The 18,671-nt window shown below is 37.6% G+C and overlaps 1 protein-coding gene across 3 annotated transcripts; it reads right to left on the reverse strand.

Annotated features, from left to right (window-relative positions):
- Positions 1 to 3,718: 3,718 nt before the first annotated feature.
- ELOC (elongin C) lies at positions 3,719 to 18,617 on the reverse strand. Of its 3 annotated transcripts, XM_070747931.1 has the most exons (5): positions 16,713 to 16,816; positions 13,978 to 14,057; positions 9,878 to 9,920; positions 7,679 to 7,822; positions 3,719 to 5,588 (listed from the first exon to the last, which is right to left on the reverse strand). In XM_070747931.1, exons 3-5 carry the CDS (start codon positions 9,879 to 9,881, stop codon positions 5,398 to 5,400), a joined length of 339 nt encoding a protein of 112 aa, XP_070604032.1. In that variant the 5' UTR covers positions 9,882 to 9,920; positions 13,978 to 14,057; positions 16,713 to 16,816; the 3' UTR covers positions 3,719 to 5,397. The 3 variants fall into 3 exon arrangements, with proteins under 3 accessions (XP_070604032.1, XP_070604033.1, XP_070604031.1); XM_070747932.1 differs by lacking the exons at positions 13,978 to 14,057; positions 16,713 to 16,816 and adding an exon at positions 18,598 to 18,617; XM_070747930.1 differs by lacking the exon at positions 13,978 to 14,057 and having other exon boundaries at positions 16,713 to 16,820.
- Between the last annotated feature and the right edge of the window lie 54 nt (positions 18,618 to 18,671).

The raw sequence follows: 18,671 nt of genomic DNA on the forward strand, positions 1-18,671 counted from the left end.
TATTAAAAAGAAACAGCTTTTCGTTTATTCTAGGCAGAATATATTATCACAGAACAGAAATGTATAGGAAACGACAACATTCATGTCATGATAAACGACTGGTTATTTTCTGGTAATATTTGTTACTCAAGGAAAGTATAATCTAAAAGTAAGTAAAATCGTGCAATTATATTTGGGCAGATTCTCTCCGAGCAGGGAATTTGCAATCTTAAATGTTTTTGTCAGGAATAAAATACATGATTTTTATCAATTCCGGAAGGGTTTGCAAGTACTGGTCTATTTATAATGAAAATTAATGTTTACATAAGCAATTGGGAGATGATTCTTCACTTCATATTTCCTATCATCCAGCCAAGTGACATGCACAACCACACAACCCTGTAATTCTCATTACTGCCACAAATGGTGGGGTTTTTTTTTGTCATACAGAACATTTGCTAATAGGGAAAATGATATACAAAAACATGGGTTAACATGGGCCTTGAATTTGACTTTTAAAAAAGCATTTCCCGTAATGGAGTAATTTTATGTAGTGATTAAGGTATCAGGGAGACTTGATTCTAGTTCCTCCTTAGGTATGAAACTAGCTGGATGATCTTGGGTCAGTCACTCATTCTCAGCCCTAGAAAGTAGGAAATGGCAAACAATTTCTGGGGAAAAAATGCTAAGAAAATTGCTGGGTCTAATCCAGAAAGTTGCCAGGAATCCACTCTGACTTAAAGGCAAAAATACACACACAAACTGGACACAAGATTACACACTTTGGACTTGATATGGGAATCAGTACAAGTTCTCTTCATTGTTTGGTTTGGAATACAAGAATTGCTAAATGCCATTTTCCTTTTCAAGTTGTTTTAAAATGTTCGATATTATATTTTTATAAATAAAATACTTTATAGCCTGTATAATATGTTCAAAACATCCATTCCCTTTTTAAAACTCTTACGTAAAACAATGACATATTTATAACATATAGCTCATGAGTGTTTTTCTTAGAACTGAAGTGCCATTAATGATGGTGTAATATATTGCTAACATCTTACTAAATGATGATTTTCAAACTTATTTTGATATATGGACATTAAGATATATCAGGAAGCAATTAATCTAGTTAGTGTGCTTTAAAGAAGTGAACAAAAATTAGAGCAATTTTGAATAGATTGCCAAGGATTTCTGACTCCCAACTGTCTTGACAGTTACTAAATTATTTTCATTTGAATTAGGAAAACAAGAATTGGAGTTTTGGGTTAAAGATTCTGTGAGCGTGATTTTGGAACTTGCCATTAATTGTGGCTAACAGACCCCAGGATTCTAGTAGAGAAACAGATTCCATAGATAAACTTCCATAGATCTAGTATGACAAGAAACCAACTAAATCTAGATTGGATTCAAATTGTTTTTGAATTTACTAATATTTCAACAGTTCAGTTTGGTACCTTGTTAATAGAACAAGTTAATAGGCTGCTTAAGGAGCTTAATTGTCTTTCTTAGGAAGAAAGCATATGTATTTAATTGGGCTACTTTGTTGTGCAAACAAGAACAATGCTATATGAGCATAATCCCAAATACAAAGGTTTCCCCTTTCCAGTATTGTTCAACCCTAGGGGGCAGGTGAGGGAGGCAGTGTTGCCCAAAGGCATTTCTATGGTCATGCTACTGTACCTGGAGGATAACTGCCTGGGGAAAACTGCATTACCAAGTGACTTCATTACAAACTGCCTTTAGCCTTGTGTTGTTTAACCAGATTTGGTTGAATGAACCATAATTTGGTTCATGCAGTGGTACCTCTACTTAAGAACTTAATTCGTTGGTGACCAGGTTCTTAAGTAGAAATTTTGTAAATAGAATTGTTCCCATTGGAATCAATGTAAAAGCAGATAATGCGTGCAAATCCATTAGGAAAGAAATAAAAGCTTAGAATTTGGTTGGGAGGAGGAGGAAGAGGACAGTCGCTGCCCAGAGCGAAGGGACCATTTCTTTTCTCTGGACGCTGGCAGAGTTTTATTCCCTCTCCAAGCACCCAGAGAAAGGAAAAAGCAGTTCTTTAATCAAAATAGGTCAAACTATATTTATAATTAGATATTTAAATATAATCATTGTGAGTCCCTGAACAATTTGATATATCTGTGGAACGTTTGCAATACTAGCTTTATCAAAGCTAGATTAGCTATAAGGGTTCCACTGCTTCCAAAGACAAGACTAAGAAAAGTTATTCTACTCTTTCAAATTGCATGGGTAGTTTGTTGCAATTTTTTTTTTAAATTCCAGGGAAATAGAAACTTGTAAAACTATTAAACTACAGGGAATAGACCAGGGAGACAGCTCAGCATTACCATTTACAGTACTGAGACACTAAAAGGGGTCTATATGAAAAAGGAAACATTTAAGACTATTCTGAAGCATAATTAATTTTAAATATCCATAAAATTGCTATTTAATGCTAATGTACAACTAATCCTGTAAGCATGTACAGTAAGTAACATACTGTCACTACACACTGGACAAAGACTAATAGACTAAAATTGGAAAATAGCCTGTTTCATAAAGGAATATGTGGTTCCACTTCAGTATTGGAATAAATACCAATACTTTTAAGTTTTGCAGTATAAAGTACTGTATGTAGAAATAACTCTTAGCTTTGTATGTGTAGAGATAGTTTCCTATCAGCTATAGACCTGGATGTTTCAAATTCTATCAATTTCACAATTTATTTGATAAATAAATGAATATTTGAACATCTTACACAATTAACAGATTTCTGTATTTCCATCACAGCAGAGTTGTTTATACCTCTTATCTAATGTAATGGAAGATTTATATTCACATTCTTTTGTTGGGCCAGTTGCATAGCAACTAACATTTGCAGTACCAAGAGGCCACCTCACTATGAGCAGTATATCTTAACAGATTTTTTTCAGTTTCTCCTATCTTCACAGCCAAACTAGAAACTACTGAGGGTGGGAACATTTGGAAACAAAACTGAAATTCTTGGTATACTTTTTGTTTCCACTATGCTCCTTTTCTATATCAGCTCCTTCCTTATTTTTCAAAAAGAGAAAGAGAATAACCCTGAAATAAACACATTGCACTATACTTTCAGAATACATGCACAATTGAACAATATTCAGAATACAGTAGATTAAAAAAACTGAGTTGTGTATGACAAAGAGAACAGGAATATTGAGCTGCGAAAGAAGGGAAAAATCAATAAATCAAGGACAAATTGATTAGTTCTAGACTAAATTGTGCCGGAAGACACTGTTATTGCAAATTTCTACTTGGAATTTAAGTAGTACTGTATTTAGTTATGTTTACATATAGTTCTAAATGGGGAACTAGTATGCAGTTTAATGTTAAGCTCAACTAGAAAAGCTGGATCTCTAGATATCCCCCCCACCCCAATATCAACTCTGTGTTTTTGGCCTGAATTAAGTACATTATTAAAAGTATTTAAAATTATGGCATATTTATCAAGATCTTTTACTGACCATGCTATTAGTGTTATAACTGATATAAAAGTCAGCAGACTAGAAACAGGGAGATTGTAATTTCTAGTTTTGCCTTAAGCATGATGCAAGTCAGTTGGGTGACACTGGGCCAGATATAATCTTAGCCCTAAGAAGGCAGCACTGATAAGCCATTTCTGAAATAGTTACAAGAAAATTGCAGCAACTAGTCTAGGTAGTCACCAGGAGTCAAGACTGACTCAAAAGACAACTAAAAGAAAATAAAAACTTTATTTCACAAGTAAGGTCACTCTAAAAAAATCAAGTATTTGAGGCAATCTTTCATAATTCCCCACCCCATTTTTAAAAAACTGAACAGATGCCTTAGTTTGAACACATATCAAATTTGTGGAGCTTTAGGGTTTTTTTACCTCTGATCATTATACCCATGCATATACATTTATTGTATTTTATTCAAAACCATTGTCTTTTCTGTAATGCTTGTTAAACAGAGGTTTGCAAAAAAAAATAAATGTTAAGGCTGAACTAACCCTGGTGCAGTTGAAATGATTCATGGTCAGAACAGGATGGCAGAATATTCCTTGAAACATTTGCATACCTCTGTTGCCAAACAGTAATATCCAAAATGACCTTAATAGAGCTTATTGTAACTAGCTCTCAAACACAACAAAAACAATGCTGGATAAAAACAGCATTTCTCTCATACTCTACACTTTCTAAAGTTTATGTATGAACTGCTACACAAAATACTGCCCTAAGCTATAGTGTCCCATGATATGTGCCCAGCTAGTTCAATCTGGCAGGACTGGCATGCCTCAGGTTCCATTGATTAAATAATGCTGCATTTTGGGACTCTGAAAGCAGGCCTCCTCTGTAGCAGCATCTGCACTCTGAAATAAGCCTCCACCCTAATGAGATTTCAAAAGGCCTTGAAGATACTGATCTTCATTGGGGATTTGGTGAGGACAGCTTATGTCTGTTTTTTCCTTCCCTTGTTCCCATCCGAGTTTGTTTCCTCTGCTATGTTAATTTCTTTGATTTTTATTTCTTTTACTGCATTGTGTGTTTTTAACAATTTGTAAACCATCGCTGAGAGTCAGGAGGCATATGGATTTAATAAATTATTTAGTGCACATAATGAAATCCATTTATGATTGAAAGTCTTGTTATTCAAAATGAAGTCTGCTCTTTAAATTGAAAAATGCCATTCTGTCACAGTCCTCTGTTTTACATTTGACAATATAGTTGGGAATCATCTTTATAAAATTTATAGATGAACTTATAAAGAGTACTAAAAATAAACAAGAACTGGAAGTATGGGAAAAGCCATGATAGATCACTAAGTAAATGTAATAATGCCTATCAATAGTTTGAACATACAAACTAAATGCAGTAAAGAATTGCAACAAATGTGTTGTAAGCATAGCTATATACCATTCTTACAATTACAACATAAATCAATTTTATTATTAGCACAATCTGAGAATATGCTAACATAAAATTCCATCCCCCTCCCCAGCACATTTGTAGCATACCCCAATATTGAGCATTCCAAATGAGCAATGTCAGATTCATCCCCAGAGAGGATTCCATCTTTAACTGTGATCTTTTCTCAGAAAGAAGTAATTTCAGCAAATTCATAATGTTGATAAGATTATTATTTTTTTGTTGAAGGATAAGGCGAAAGTCATGCAATACTTGGCATGTTTCTCAATTGGTAAGAAGTCCGTACTTGTGTAAGCAGTAAAACAAAACCGGAGCATGAATGATTCCTATGTAAAAGCACTGTGAGAAATATCCTCCATAGTGATGAGTACAGTTCTGGGCCAAACATATAAAACATGCTATACGAAAAAGTTGCCAACTAAACATATGTATTAAATACTGGAAGGGAGGGGGTGGTTTACATTTTTATTATAATTTATTCTATTTAACAATCTAAGAAGTTTGCAGCCATCAGCAGTTCCAGTGCAATCTCAGGTGCAATTGGAAATTCAGGAATCTCTGTGGAGCTGTTAGTGTAGCGAACCTTATAGGTGAAATACATGCATACTTTAGATAGGACGTGAGAAGGAATCTCTCTGAAATTCACTTCGTTTGTTTCATTTTCAGCAAACTGCCCTGTGCACATAAAAAACAAAGATAACTCATGAGTATATTTTTTGACAAACATTTAATTCAGAAGTGTGTGTGTGTATGTGTGTTGCATTTGTATTTAGTCATTGACCACCACCCCCTTAAAGTTTGGGGGGGGGGGGCCTTAAAGTTTGGGGGGGGGGGGGTGGAAGCACCTCAAATCCACATAGCTGATTGGTATTTGAGAAGATATGTGAAATAATCTGTTTTCTATTGTTGATCTGCTTCCAGAAATAATAATTGCTGCATTACATCACTAAAATTTTGAGCAGTTGTTTTTATGTTATTCTGGCTTTTCAATAAGGAGTTGACAAAAACGTATTTGGCTGCCCCATTTTGATTCATAATTCTATGATGTTAATTAGCAAATTGAGATATATGGTTGATCCATTAGTTGATCAGCTAGCTCAGGGGTAGGCAAATTTGGCTCTTCTATGACATGAGGACTTCAACTCCAAGAATTCCTGAGCTAGCCTGATTGGCTCAGGAATTCTGGGAGTTGAAGTCCACAAGTCATAGAAGAGCCAACTTTGCCTACCCAAGCTAGCTAATCCTGTTTCAACTTCTACCTTCAAAACATCATTACAGAACACTGCACACCAAGACAACTACACACAAGAACAGTTTTTTTCACAAATGCCATCACTCTGCTAAACAATTCTCTCAATACTGTCAAGCTATTTACTAAGTCTGCAGTATTATTGCTATTTTTTCTCATCATTCCTATCACCCATTTCCTCCCACATATGACTGTAACTTGTTGCTTGTATCCTTAAGATTTTTATTAATGTTTCCTCGTTGCTTATTTGACCCTTATGACAATCAATAACTGTTGTACCTCATGATTCTCGACAAATGTATCTTTTCTTTTATATACACTGAGAGCATATGCATCAAGACAAATTCCTTGTGTGTCCAATCACACTTGGCCAATAAAGAATTCTATTCTATTCTATTCTTTATAGTTGAGAAGTATCTTATTTAGATATTTTCATTATTATTTTACTTGCAGACGTAAAAATATAATGACTGATGTTAACTGCTATCCTAAATCATAAATTAGGAATATGGGAAAGCATCCAAAAAATGTACGGTAACTAACAAGACATCAACATTCAGATCTCTTTTAAAGTTCTCAGTAAACCCTGTACAAATTATATCTATAACTATGTATGAGGGAGCTGTTTTCTGTCAGATATTGCTGCATGAATCTATCATTTATAACTTTGTTTCTGTCCCAAGAGCAGATTAGACCTCTACATTTTAGAGAAACTTAAACTCATATTTATCAAACTAAAACTTAAAAACTATTCCTTTAGCAATATTAAATGCAATTTTAAAAATAACTGAATTTTAAACGAATCAGATTTTATTTTGAGAATTGTGCCATGCTATGTTATTTCTTATAAATGTATTTGTCATAAATTTTAATTAAATCTGATATTGATAGCTGAATATTATCCCTGAATTTTATTCCTAGAATAAAATTGTAGTAAGCACGATTGTAGTGAAATATAAATGAATGTGATATGAAAATAAGCTCCTTCATCCATAAATCTTGCTTGTAGAAACAAATTTATTTTATGGATTTTGTGGGCAGATAGAATAATATATTGTTAGGAAATGGCTACAATGAGGAAGGGAAATTCATCCTACCAGTGATATCCCTTGTATTGACAAATACATACTCAGTCTCTAGAGAATTGTAGAATTATTATAATTAGCAGAATTAATATGGAAATTGCTTTTCCAAGATATATATAATTGACACAAACTGATATTATGGCTAACTTCCAAACTGATCCCATTAAAAACAAAAAACAAAACTTGATCTATTAAAAAGTATCTACATCTTAGAATCTTTCCTTTGGTAATACAGTACTGGAAATTCCCTATGATTCCAAAATCATTTTCACTTTTGTTTGGACACATAGTCTCTGACTGAAATTGAAATACTAAATCCTACAAAACTGTACTGTCCCTTTTGAGAAACTGGTTCCATAGATTACTCTAGTATTACAAACCAAAGACAAAATTCTCAATCCTAGTTTTTCAGAAATGAGCATTATACCAACCTGGGCCACTCAACATTGCCTTTATTGTTCCTGATGTGAGGGCATGCTCTCGTTTAACAATGAATTCATGGCCATCAGAAGATATCAACTTCACATACATAGCCTCAGGGCCTTCACACCCACCATATGTTTTCTCTTCTCCATCTACAATATGAAATGAATGAAGAATTTCAATTTATGATTATTAGAAGATTTAACAATTAAATAATAAACAATAAAACACTGAATTGATTAGCATACCATATATAGTTTAGTATGGGGAACAAATTTGGTGTAGTGGCTAAGGTGTTGCTATAGAAGCAGAAGATTGTTAGTTTCACACTTTGGACATGAAAGATGATTGGGTTACTTTAGGCAAGTCACTCTCTTGCAATCTAACCTACCTGATAGGATTGTTATTGGAGAGAAAATAGGAGTAAGAAGGGGTATTATATATGTTTGCTTTCTTGAGTTAAAGCAATAAAAGTGGGATAAAAATAAAGAATATATATATGAGAATGGTAGCAAGTCCAACATGTAAATATGATATTGAGATATATCTTATCTTGTTTGAGATAAATACTGTAAGAGTTTTTATCTCAAGTTGCTTTAATGCTACATGGACACTAATCTATTAACTTGAAATCTTTCAAAATACTACAGCATCCCTTGGTAATATTCAAGTCTGATGAACTTTAAAAAGGCATCCTTATCAACATTTTGATATACAGTTATCTAAAATATTTCATAACAGGAAATACATTTTAAAAGATAAAATTTAAATATGGATACCTTGTTTTCCACAAAATTAGACATCCCCTAATAATAAGGCCAGTTGGGCTTTTGAGTGCATGACAATAAGGCCAAGCGCTTATTTCAGGTCCAAAAAAAAAGCCCAGGGTCTTATTTTTGGGAAAACACAGTATAATTCCAATAGACAACAATGAAGTACTGTAGAATGAATTCTAGTGTTTTTTTGTTATAACCACCTTTCCTACAATACTGGCAATCTTTGTTTTTTGTTTTTTAATTCACCTGTCAGGATAACAATACAGTGGTACCTCTACTTAAGAACTTAATTTGTTCCGCGACCAGGTTCTTAAGTAAAAAAGTTTGTAAGTAGAAGCAATTTGTCCATAGGAATCAATGTAAAATCAAATAATGCGTGCAAACCCATTAGGATAAATGGGTTTGCATGCAATAAAAGCTCGGAATTTGGGTGGGAGGAAGAGGAGGAAGAGGAGGAGGACAGTCGCTGCCCAGAGCGAAGGGAGCGTTCCTTTTCTCTGAGCGCTGGCAGAGGTTTATTCCCTCCTCCAAGTACCCAGAGAAAGGAAAATACTTCATTCACTCTGGACTGCCAAGGCCTCCCTAAGAAAAGAAAAGCCCAAGATGGCCGGGATTAAAGGGGGAATGGCAGAAAACTGGCTGGGCCTTCGTAGCGCTCTCAAATTTCCTGGAAATTTTTTTCCGGGCTCAGGTTTTTAAGTAGGAAATGATTCTTAAGAAGAGGCAAAAAAAATCTTGAACACCTGGTTCTTATCTAGAAAAGTTCTTAAGTAGAGACGTTCTTAGGTAGAGGTACCACTGTACTCACAACATGGCTTATAAAAAGATCATATTTGTAGAATTCTTTCTACAGACTGTTAATGGAAATTAGCTTCATGAGAGAGAATGGCTGTAGGAAAAGTTCAATTGTGCAGGCTTTGAGATGGTAATTACTTCCCTTCATTTTCCAAGTTTCAGAACTGCTTATACTGCCACTTCCTTCCTGGGAAGCATATTTCCGATGGTTTGTCACTTGCCCATCTTTCTTCTTTGTTCCTCTTCGGTTTTTCAAGATTTTTAGAATCCTCATATCCTTTCATTCATATTTTATTCCTACTTTAATTTTGTGAAACTTGATTTATCTCCAAATAACTTGAGGATTTTTTTTTAAGTTTTAAAGGTGGAGGGAGGTGTTGAGGAAGTGATACATATCCCCAAATAATGTTAGATTAGAAAAGTGTCATTTTGTCATTCAGCAAACAAAATGAACTTTAAAAGATACTCCATGACAAACAATTGCAATTATAAATATTATATTAATTACTATTCTGAAATATCACCCAAGTTTTCATTGAAACACAACTGGAAGTAAAATTAGCACTTTATGATATATTGAATATGAGCATAAAAAGCAAAGATACTTCTAAAGGATATTTCTGTCAATATCCTTACCCATTTCTTCTTAACAAATGCCTTTGGAGCTTTTAAACAGGATCTGAAAACAAATGGAAAAGTACATACATATTCAAGTTCATTATGAAAAAATAAAGAATATTGTCTAGTGGCAGTACAAGGTCACTAACTGCAGTCTTTCCTACAATTGTTGTGACCTCAAAGAAAAACATGATTTAGCTATGTTTACCGTACTATATTAACATTGCATATATAACACTGTGTTTACATTACTACCCCTTAATTTGAGGCCAAGGTTATCTAAGGATCCTTAACGTACAATTATGAATTTGTCCAATCACATGCCTGGCTAAAATCTTATCTAGGTATTGTATGCCTAGAAACATTTTCAATAGATTTCAATGTAGTTCATTTACAATGTCACACACAACCAGAGTCACACGGGGAAGTCAGCAAAGAAAGGTGTAAGTAGCTCTGGTAAGTTGTTCCCATCTGCAGCGGATACTCTTGCCTGTGCACAACCTCTCCCAGCCCTCTCAAACCTCCACTAATTAACTCTCCCAGTTCCTTCATCTCACTCACAGCATGCGCTAGGCATCCCAAGCCCATCCCACCCTCTGTGGCAACTCTGTACTCCTTACCTGGGACTCCCTCTGCTTCCCCCTCAACAATCCACATGTCCTCAGTTAACATAACAGCCACCGGACCTGCCAGGATTGTCATTGCTAAGGGATGGTCATGCGACACTGCATTTTATGGCTGCATAGCAATGGCAATCCGACTCTCAATTGCTGTCATAATCCCAGAACTATTTAATACTAAATAGATTATTTTATGATGTTATATGAAGATTGATTAACTGAATAAAGTTTTTCCTGAAGGACTTTTAATAGACATTCAAATTATAACCGGAAATGTTATCAAAATAAGAGACACAAACTAATAAATGAGAATATGCGTAGTTCAGGATTGAAATGAGTGGGTCTTTGATGCTCTTTAAATTTGGTTGTTTCCTTGCAGATGTTTCACTACGCAAACTAGAGAACATCATCAGTAACAAGCATGTCATGATTTAATTCAGTCTTGCAGAACTTAATATCATTTAATCATTGCTGTGAGCCGCCCCGAGTCTGCGGAGAGGGGCGGCATACAAATCTAATAAATAATAATAATAACAATAATAATAATAATAATAAAAAAGATATGTTGGATTATACCTCCTACTATCTAAAGGCCAAGGATAAAGGTCTAGAAAGGTTGACTCATTCCTCCATCCTTCCCACGTGGGTAAAATGAAGACCCAAATTATTGGGGGCAATATGCTGACTCTGTAAACTGCTTAGAGAGGGCTGTAAAATGGTATATAAATCTAAATGCTATTACTATTACTATTTAAATGTCTATGGCATTGCTTGCAAAGAGAGCCAAGATCGTAAAATAATTGGGTTAAGAGTGGATGGGTTCTAATCATACAAGTTACTTGGTGACTGTAGCCTACAGCAGTGTTTCCCAACCTTGGCAACTTGAAGATATTTGGACTTCATCTCCTGGAATTCCCCAGCCAGCTGGCTGGGGAATTCCGGGAGATGAAGTCCAAATATCTTCAAGTTGCCAAGGTTGGGAAACACTGGCCTAGAGAACCATGATGGTGAACCTATAGCACACTTGCCACAGTTGGCACTCAGAACCTTCTCTGTGGGCACACAAGCTGTCGTCCAGCTTGTGTGCTACGCACTTTGGGATGCGGGGGGTGGGCACATGCGGGAGACATGAACACATGCATGGGGGTTTGCACGTGCATATGCAGGGTGGAATCGTGTGGGGGCAGGGGAGAATGTGGAGGTGTGTGGCATACGCCCCTACAGCCCATTTTTGGTCCTAGAAGGCTGCAGGTCCAAAATGGGACGTGGGGTGTGTGCAATGTGCTCCCCCACGGCCTGTTTTGATCTCAGGAGGCTGCACGGAGGCCTACTGGGCCCAAAATGGGGTACCTGCATGGGGTGTTTTAGTGAGCATGGGGAGCACTGCACACTTCTGTCACACAAAACAAAAAGGTTAGCCATCACTGCCATAGGACATAAAATATCAGAGTTAGAAGGGACCTTGGAAGTCTTCTAGTCCAATTCCCTGCTTGAATAGGGGTCGGCAACCCATGGCTCTGGAGCTACATGCGGCTCTTTGGGCCCCCTGCTGTTGCTCCCTGTCCCATAAATGCCTGGACTCACCTTCCCCTCCCTCACCTGGCCTGAGAAGGTAAAGGTAATGGCGGGAATGGAGAGGTGTCCAGGGTTTATTCTCTGGCAGTGACTGAGGAACTTCACCATCTCTGGCAGTGGTTTCCCTCTGGGCGACCCTCCTCCCCCTCTTGCGACTCCGACTACCTGGCTGGCTGTGGTGAGGCATGTGCAGGGAGACACTCAAGCAAACACCCAAGTGTGGCATATGTGCATGGAGGGAAGGGCGGCTGCTTGTTTAAGGAGGGTCTTTGGATGCAGCTTCTCTTCTGCCCTAAGGATCTTGCCATTGCCTTGCCGTGTCCTGTCCCCTGGAAGCTCTTCAGCCGAGCAGGGTGGGCATAAGCTCCAACCCAAAGCAGCAGGAAGCGAACGCTGCCTTCGCTCCAGCGACCCTGCTCCCTTTCCTTCTCCTTTCATGCAGGGTGGAGGGGGCACGGCAAAGCAATGGCCGGATAGGAGAGGAGAGAAGCGGCTCTGTAGCTTCCTTCATGCCACACCTGTGTGTAAGGCAGCCTTCACTTCTGCTGCTTTGAGTTGGAGATCAAATAAGAGCTGTCGGGATGGGGGAACGTGACAGGACTCGACAAGGCAATGGCTGGATCCTCAGGGCAGGAGAGAAGCCACATCCAAAGAACCTCCTTAAGCAAGCAGCCGCCCACCCTCCACATGTGCCTTTGCTACGCTTTGGCACTAACTCGAGGAAGGACTGCCCTCGTGCGCCACAGCCAGCCAGGGAGTCACGAGAGGGGGAGGAAGGTCATCCAAAGAGAAGCCCCCACTGGGGTGGCAATCATTCCTCGGCACACAGAGGGGGAAGGGGAGAGAGAAGGAGAAAGGGAGAGATGAGGGAGGGAGAGGGAGAGAGAGATGGGTGGAGAGAAAGGGAGAGAGAGACAGACAGATAGTAAGAGGGAAAGAGAGAAAGAAAGATGAGAGGGAGGGAGAGAAATAGGAGAGGGAAAAAGAGATGGAGAAAAGAAAAGAGAGATACCTTTTTCTCATAGAAAAGAAAACATAGAACCACAAAACCTGGGTATACATAGCTGGGGGGGGGGGTGTCATGTGACTTGGTAGGAGGTTTTGTGGATCCAGGCATTTTGTTTTTTCTGGGAAATGGCCAGAAGTAATGTAGTCAGCTGAATACTGTTAAAAATAATGAAGGTACATTATATAAATATTGTCTTCATTTGGAAGACAGAATTGTCTGTCTTGCCCTCTGTACTATACAGATATAGCAATCTTGTTTAAAATTGAAATACACATAGCAAGAGCAGGACTTAATTGTTTAACTTGGTAAATCTGTGATGTGCCAAACTAGGAATCAAGAAAAAACAAGGCTTGCTATCAGCTAATTCCATGATTTACCTATTGAATAAAACAATTGAGATTAAGAAATGCCTGACCATACTTAAATATTGTATGAATGTCTGCTTACTCAATTGATCAGTATACCAAACAACTGGCACTGGGCATAGAAAATGACTTTGAATATAATTTTGCACCCTTCATCAATTTATTTGAATATTTGGGAGAAATTATTCCTGTAGAAGGGGCACTGCTACCTGAATATTTAATCTAATTTTATCCAAAGTTATACATGCTATCTTTTAAAATATAAAATTAAAGATGTATTGGTCAAAAAGCTCAGATTCCCTGAAAGTGGACATGCTTCATCTCATCAGAAAGCGACATTCTGCCTTTAGTTTCAGTATATCAGATTAATATTTAAAAAGTTTTAGTTATTTTGGGTTGCTCATCCTAGACAACAAGAACTGTGAAATTCTTGAATTAATTAGCACTAGATGTAATAATGCTCACTAACCTGGATAGTTTTAAAAAGGATTTGGATAATTTCATGAAGGACAGACATATTAAGGGCTTTTAATCTTGGGACTCACATACCTCCAAAATACCAATCTTAGAACAATGATGAAAAGGGTAATTCCCTCGTCTCCTGTTTGCAAGAAATCTAGAGGCACGACCTGGGCATTGTGAAAAACAAAATGATAAACTTGGACTGATTTGTGTTTTTGACATTTTAAATCTTAGGTTGTAAACAGTTGCTAATTGAATCGGAATCAAAATCAGTTTCACCAAACTGGATCTGAACTGATTTGTTTTTCTTGCTTGTGCAAACACAAAGTGACACTACATAGGTGGCTCTTCCTCCTAAGGTACCATTCAGATCTATAATTCTTTATCTAGCATGACAGATGGCTACATTAGCTGAAGAATTTGGGGCAGTTATAGTCCTAATATTGTATACTTAAGGTGATTGATATTGAGATATTGATATTGCACGTTGATTTGTTTGTTTATTTATTCAATTTTTATGCCACCCTTCTCCTTAGACTCAGGGCGGCTTACAACATGTTAGCAATAGCACTTTTTAACAGAGCCAGCCTATTGCCCCTACAATCCGGGTCCTCATTTTACCGACCTCAGAAGGATGGCAGGCTGAGTCAACCTTGTGCCGGTGATGAGATTTGAACCGCTGACCTTCAGATCTACAGTCAGCTTCAGTGGCCTGCAGTACAGCACTCTACCTGCTGCGCCACCCCGGTTCATGATTATGATACATAATTTATTACTGTACCTAATTTTCTAGCATTATATGTACTGTAACAGAGTCAGTTTGGTGCAGTGGTAAAGGCACCAGGCTAGAAACTGAGAAACTGGAAAACTGTCTTGCCTTGGATAAAAAGACAGCTGATGACCATGACACAGACACTTTCTCTCAGTTCTAGGAAGAATGCAATAACAAGCTACAGTATTTCTTAAATCTTGCCAAAAAACAAACAAACACCACCTGCAGAAATCCAGACAGTTAGTAGGAGTCAACACTGTCTGGAAAGCACATGTTTAATATAATCTATAGTCTTATTTGCATGGATCATATTTTAAATAATGTTGAAAAATACTTGGGAATTGTAGGCAAATAATAGTTTTTCCAAGAATAATGGAATAGTATCGCATTACCAAAGCTACCCTGTTGATCTGATGGTATAGCATAGGGATCCAGCCATAAACGGCTTGCATGGTTTTTAACCATTGTTTTAAAATTGTTTTAAAATTGTTTTGTCAGAGGTTTAAATTACACTATGTTTTATTTTTTGGTTATGAGCTGCCCAGAATCCCTAAGGAGTTGGGCGGCCTACAAAATGAGTAAATAAATAAATACCCTGCTAGATTTCTTAGATTTCAAATATACACAAGTGTTATGTGAGTTATCTTGCTATCAGAGTGGTTCATTTCATTTTAATCGTAAGAGGGTACGGAGCAGGGAGGGAAGCAGAGAAAAATGCTAGAAAATAATGGAAAGAAATGATAGTGAAAAAAATGTGTGACAAAGTCACCCCAAGAGAAAAATCCATCCAGCAGTTCACAAATGACGAGCCTACCAAAAAAAAATTGACATAAAATCCTCTTAGCCCTTAACTATAGATATATAATATACTGCTCAAAAAAAATAAAGGGAACATTCAAAGAACACATCCTAGATCTGAATGAATGAAATATTCTCATTGAATACTTTGTTCTGTAAAAAGTTGAATGTGCACAACAGCATGTGAAATTGATTGTCAATCAGTGTTGCTTCCTAAGTGGACAGTTTTCTATTTCTATTTCAATCAACTTCTATTTCTACAGGTTTTTTCTCATCATTCCTATCACCGGTGATGGGCTACCAAATTTTTTGCTGCCACACTGTGGGCGTGGCTTATGCATTTTGTTTTCAACATCTTTCAGTGCAAATTGGGTGCTCTGGGGTGGAGCTCCAAATTTTGCTACCGGAACTGCGTTCCTGACCATTCCCGTAGGAGCCCATCACTGCCTATCACCCATTTCCTCCCACTTAGGACTGTATGTCTGTAACTTGTTGCCTGTATCCTAAGATTTTTATTAATATTGATTGTTTCTTCATTGCTTAGTTGACCCCTATGACAATCATTAAGTGTTGTACCACATGATTCTTGACAAATCTATATTTTCTTTTATGTGAGAGCATAAGAACCAAAGACAAATTCCTTGTGTGTCCAATCACACGGCTAATAAAGAATTCTATTCTATTCTATATTCTATTCTATTCTTCCTAAGTGGACAGCTTGATTTCATAAAATTTTGATTTATTTGGAGTTATATTGTATTGTATCCCCTTATTTTTTTGAGCAGTGTACATATATATAATACATACGTACATAATACATACATAACTTAGCAAATGCACCAAAGACAAATCTTGTGTGTGTCCTATCACACTTGGCCAATAAAGAATTCTATTCTATTCTGTTCCATTCTATCTAAAAGGGAAGAAGGCGGAGCAACCCTTACAGGCTGCTTTTCACAAGCAGTTGTCTAGGGACGTGGAAGCTCTGAGAACAACGAAGTCATTTTCGGGGAGGAAAATAGACACGGGCTGCTTTTAAGAGGGGATCAATAAGTCCTATCACAGGCAAGACCGGCTTTCTCCAATGCAATGCGAAAGCACCGTTGGGGAAGGCTGGTTGAAGAGATTCAAGCCCGGGTATTCAGTCATTTTCCGCCCACCCCCTTCCCACGGTTCTCTCGAGTCTCCGTGACGAACAGAACCACGCACGAAACAAACGCGTCTACTGGGCCGATCACTCCCACCAACTCACCGCTCCCTAGCCGCAGAATAAACCCGCGAGGCAGCTTCTCAAGGCAAGACACCACTCCAACCGGGACAATCCTTCGCGAAAACCACTTCCTGTAGGTCACCGATGGCGACGTCCGGTTTGCGAAACGCGAGGGGGGGAGGCGACAATACCATAGAGATATATGGTATAGAGCAGTGTTTCCCAATCTTGGCAATGCATTCGCTGGCTGGGGAATTCTGGGAGTTGAAGTCCAAATATCTTCAAGTTGCCAAGGTTGGGAAACACTGGAGTACAGTAACACGCTGTGAGAGCGGCAACTGGGGGGGGGGGGGATCTTTTCTTCAGTAACTCCGATGACTGGAGGGAGAGCCGTTTCCCGAACTGTATTAGGAAATGCCGATGAGCAGTCCTGTACGCATTTGAATTATTAGAGCTAGGAGGCCCAAAGCTTGCCCTGGAGTGACCCCTTCCCTGGCTGAAAGCAGAGCAGCGTATTATTGTTGTTGTTATTATTATTATTGATCCGATTGTGGGGGCAATATTCTGGCTCTGTTAAAATGTGCTATTGCTAATATGTTGTAAGCTACCCTGAATCTAAGAAGAAGGGTGTCATAAAACAATCGAATAAATAAAAAATAATAATTATTATTATTATTATCATCATCATCATCATCATTAACAATACAACACAGCAAACGAGATTACTATTATTTATTATTATTTATTACTTAGATTTGTATGCCGCCCCTTTCCGAAGAGGGGTATATGCTGTATTTCATCACCAGTCGGGTGCTTCCCAAGCACCAAGGACTGTGATCGATCCCAGTAAAGCGGCCTTTTGCAATTGACAGATTTGTCAATTCCAATAGTTTTCAAATGTACGCTGAGATCCTTTGGCACAGTGCCCAGTGTGCCAAGGACCACTGGGACCACTTTCACTGGCTTATGCCAGAGTTGTTGCAGTTCGATTTTCAGATCTTCATATTTCACAATTTTCTCTAGCTACTTCTCTTCAATTCTGCTGTGAAGAAAATCATAATCACTGTGATGATGATTATTGTTGTTATTATTATTATTATTATTCGGATTTGTATGCTGCCCAACCCAACCCAAGGGCGGCTCACAATCAAAGAATAAAAAACATACGATGTAACATTAAAACCCCTTAAAAACAATTAACACAATTTGAAAACCAACAATTAAAAGCCATTAAAACAGTTAAAACCATACATATTGGATGCTTTATCAGACACTCACACCACTGCATTCCAGTATGAGTATATGTTGTTTGAATCGGTCCCCCGACCATGGCAACTTTAAGCCGGAGGGACTTCAGCTCCCAGAATTCCCCAGCCAGCTTTGCTGGCTGGGGAATTCTGGGAGTTGAAGTCACCCCTGGCTTAAAGCTGCCAAAATTGGACAAACCTGGTATAAATCTCATATGGATATAAGCAAAGGTACTTTCCCCTCATAATATACACACATAGGGACCTTTTTACCAAAATCGGAAGCAAAACGATTTGAATAACCTCGATCTTTGTCATGAGAAAAATCAGCACAAATTGGTAGCCGTTAACGATTTTCCTCAACGCTTTTTCAAACTCGGACCGGTGCACTTCAACTCTCTGAATTTCCCAGCCCGCGTGAAATGTCGAAGTTCACTCGTTTTAAAGTTGACAATTACTGTATTTTGCAAAAAACCGCCGTTTTAGACTAAGTGAGGAACATATCTGTACCTTTGGGTGCACTGGATCTAATGGGAAAGACGGTTCGTGAAAGTAAACAAAGCTGCGGGTTCTTAAGGCTCCGCTTTTAATTTTTTAATGAATTAAATGAATTCATTTTTAATTAGTTTTTTAATTATTATTTTTTATTAGTCTGAATTTTAATTAGGTTGAATCGTTACCTTCTGAAATCAGCGCTACACTCAAACTCTATGAACTCGGGAGAAAAATATGGCTGGCTCTCGCGAGGCTTTGA

The sequence above is a fragment of the Erythrolamprus reginae genome, chromosome 3 (assembly GCF_031021105.1).
Source record: "Erythrolamprus reginae isolate rEryReg1 chromosome 3, rEryReg1.hap1, whole genome shotgun sequence".
NCBI lineage: Eukaryota > Metazoa > Chordata > Lepidosauria > Squamata > Dipsadidae > Erythrolamprus > Erythrolamprus reginae.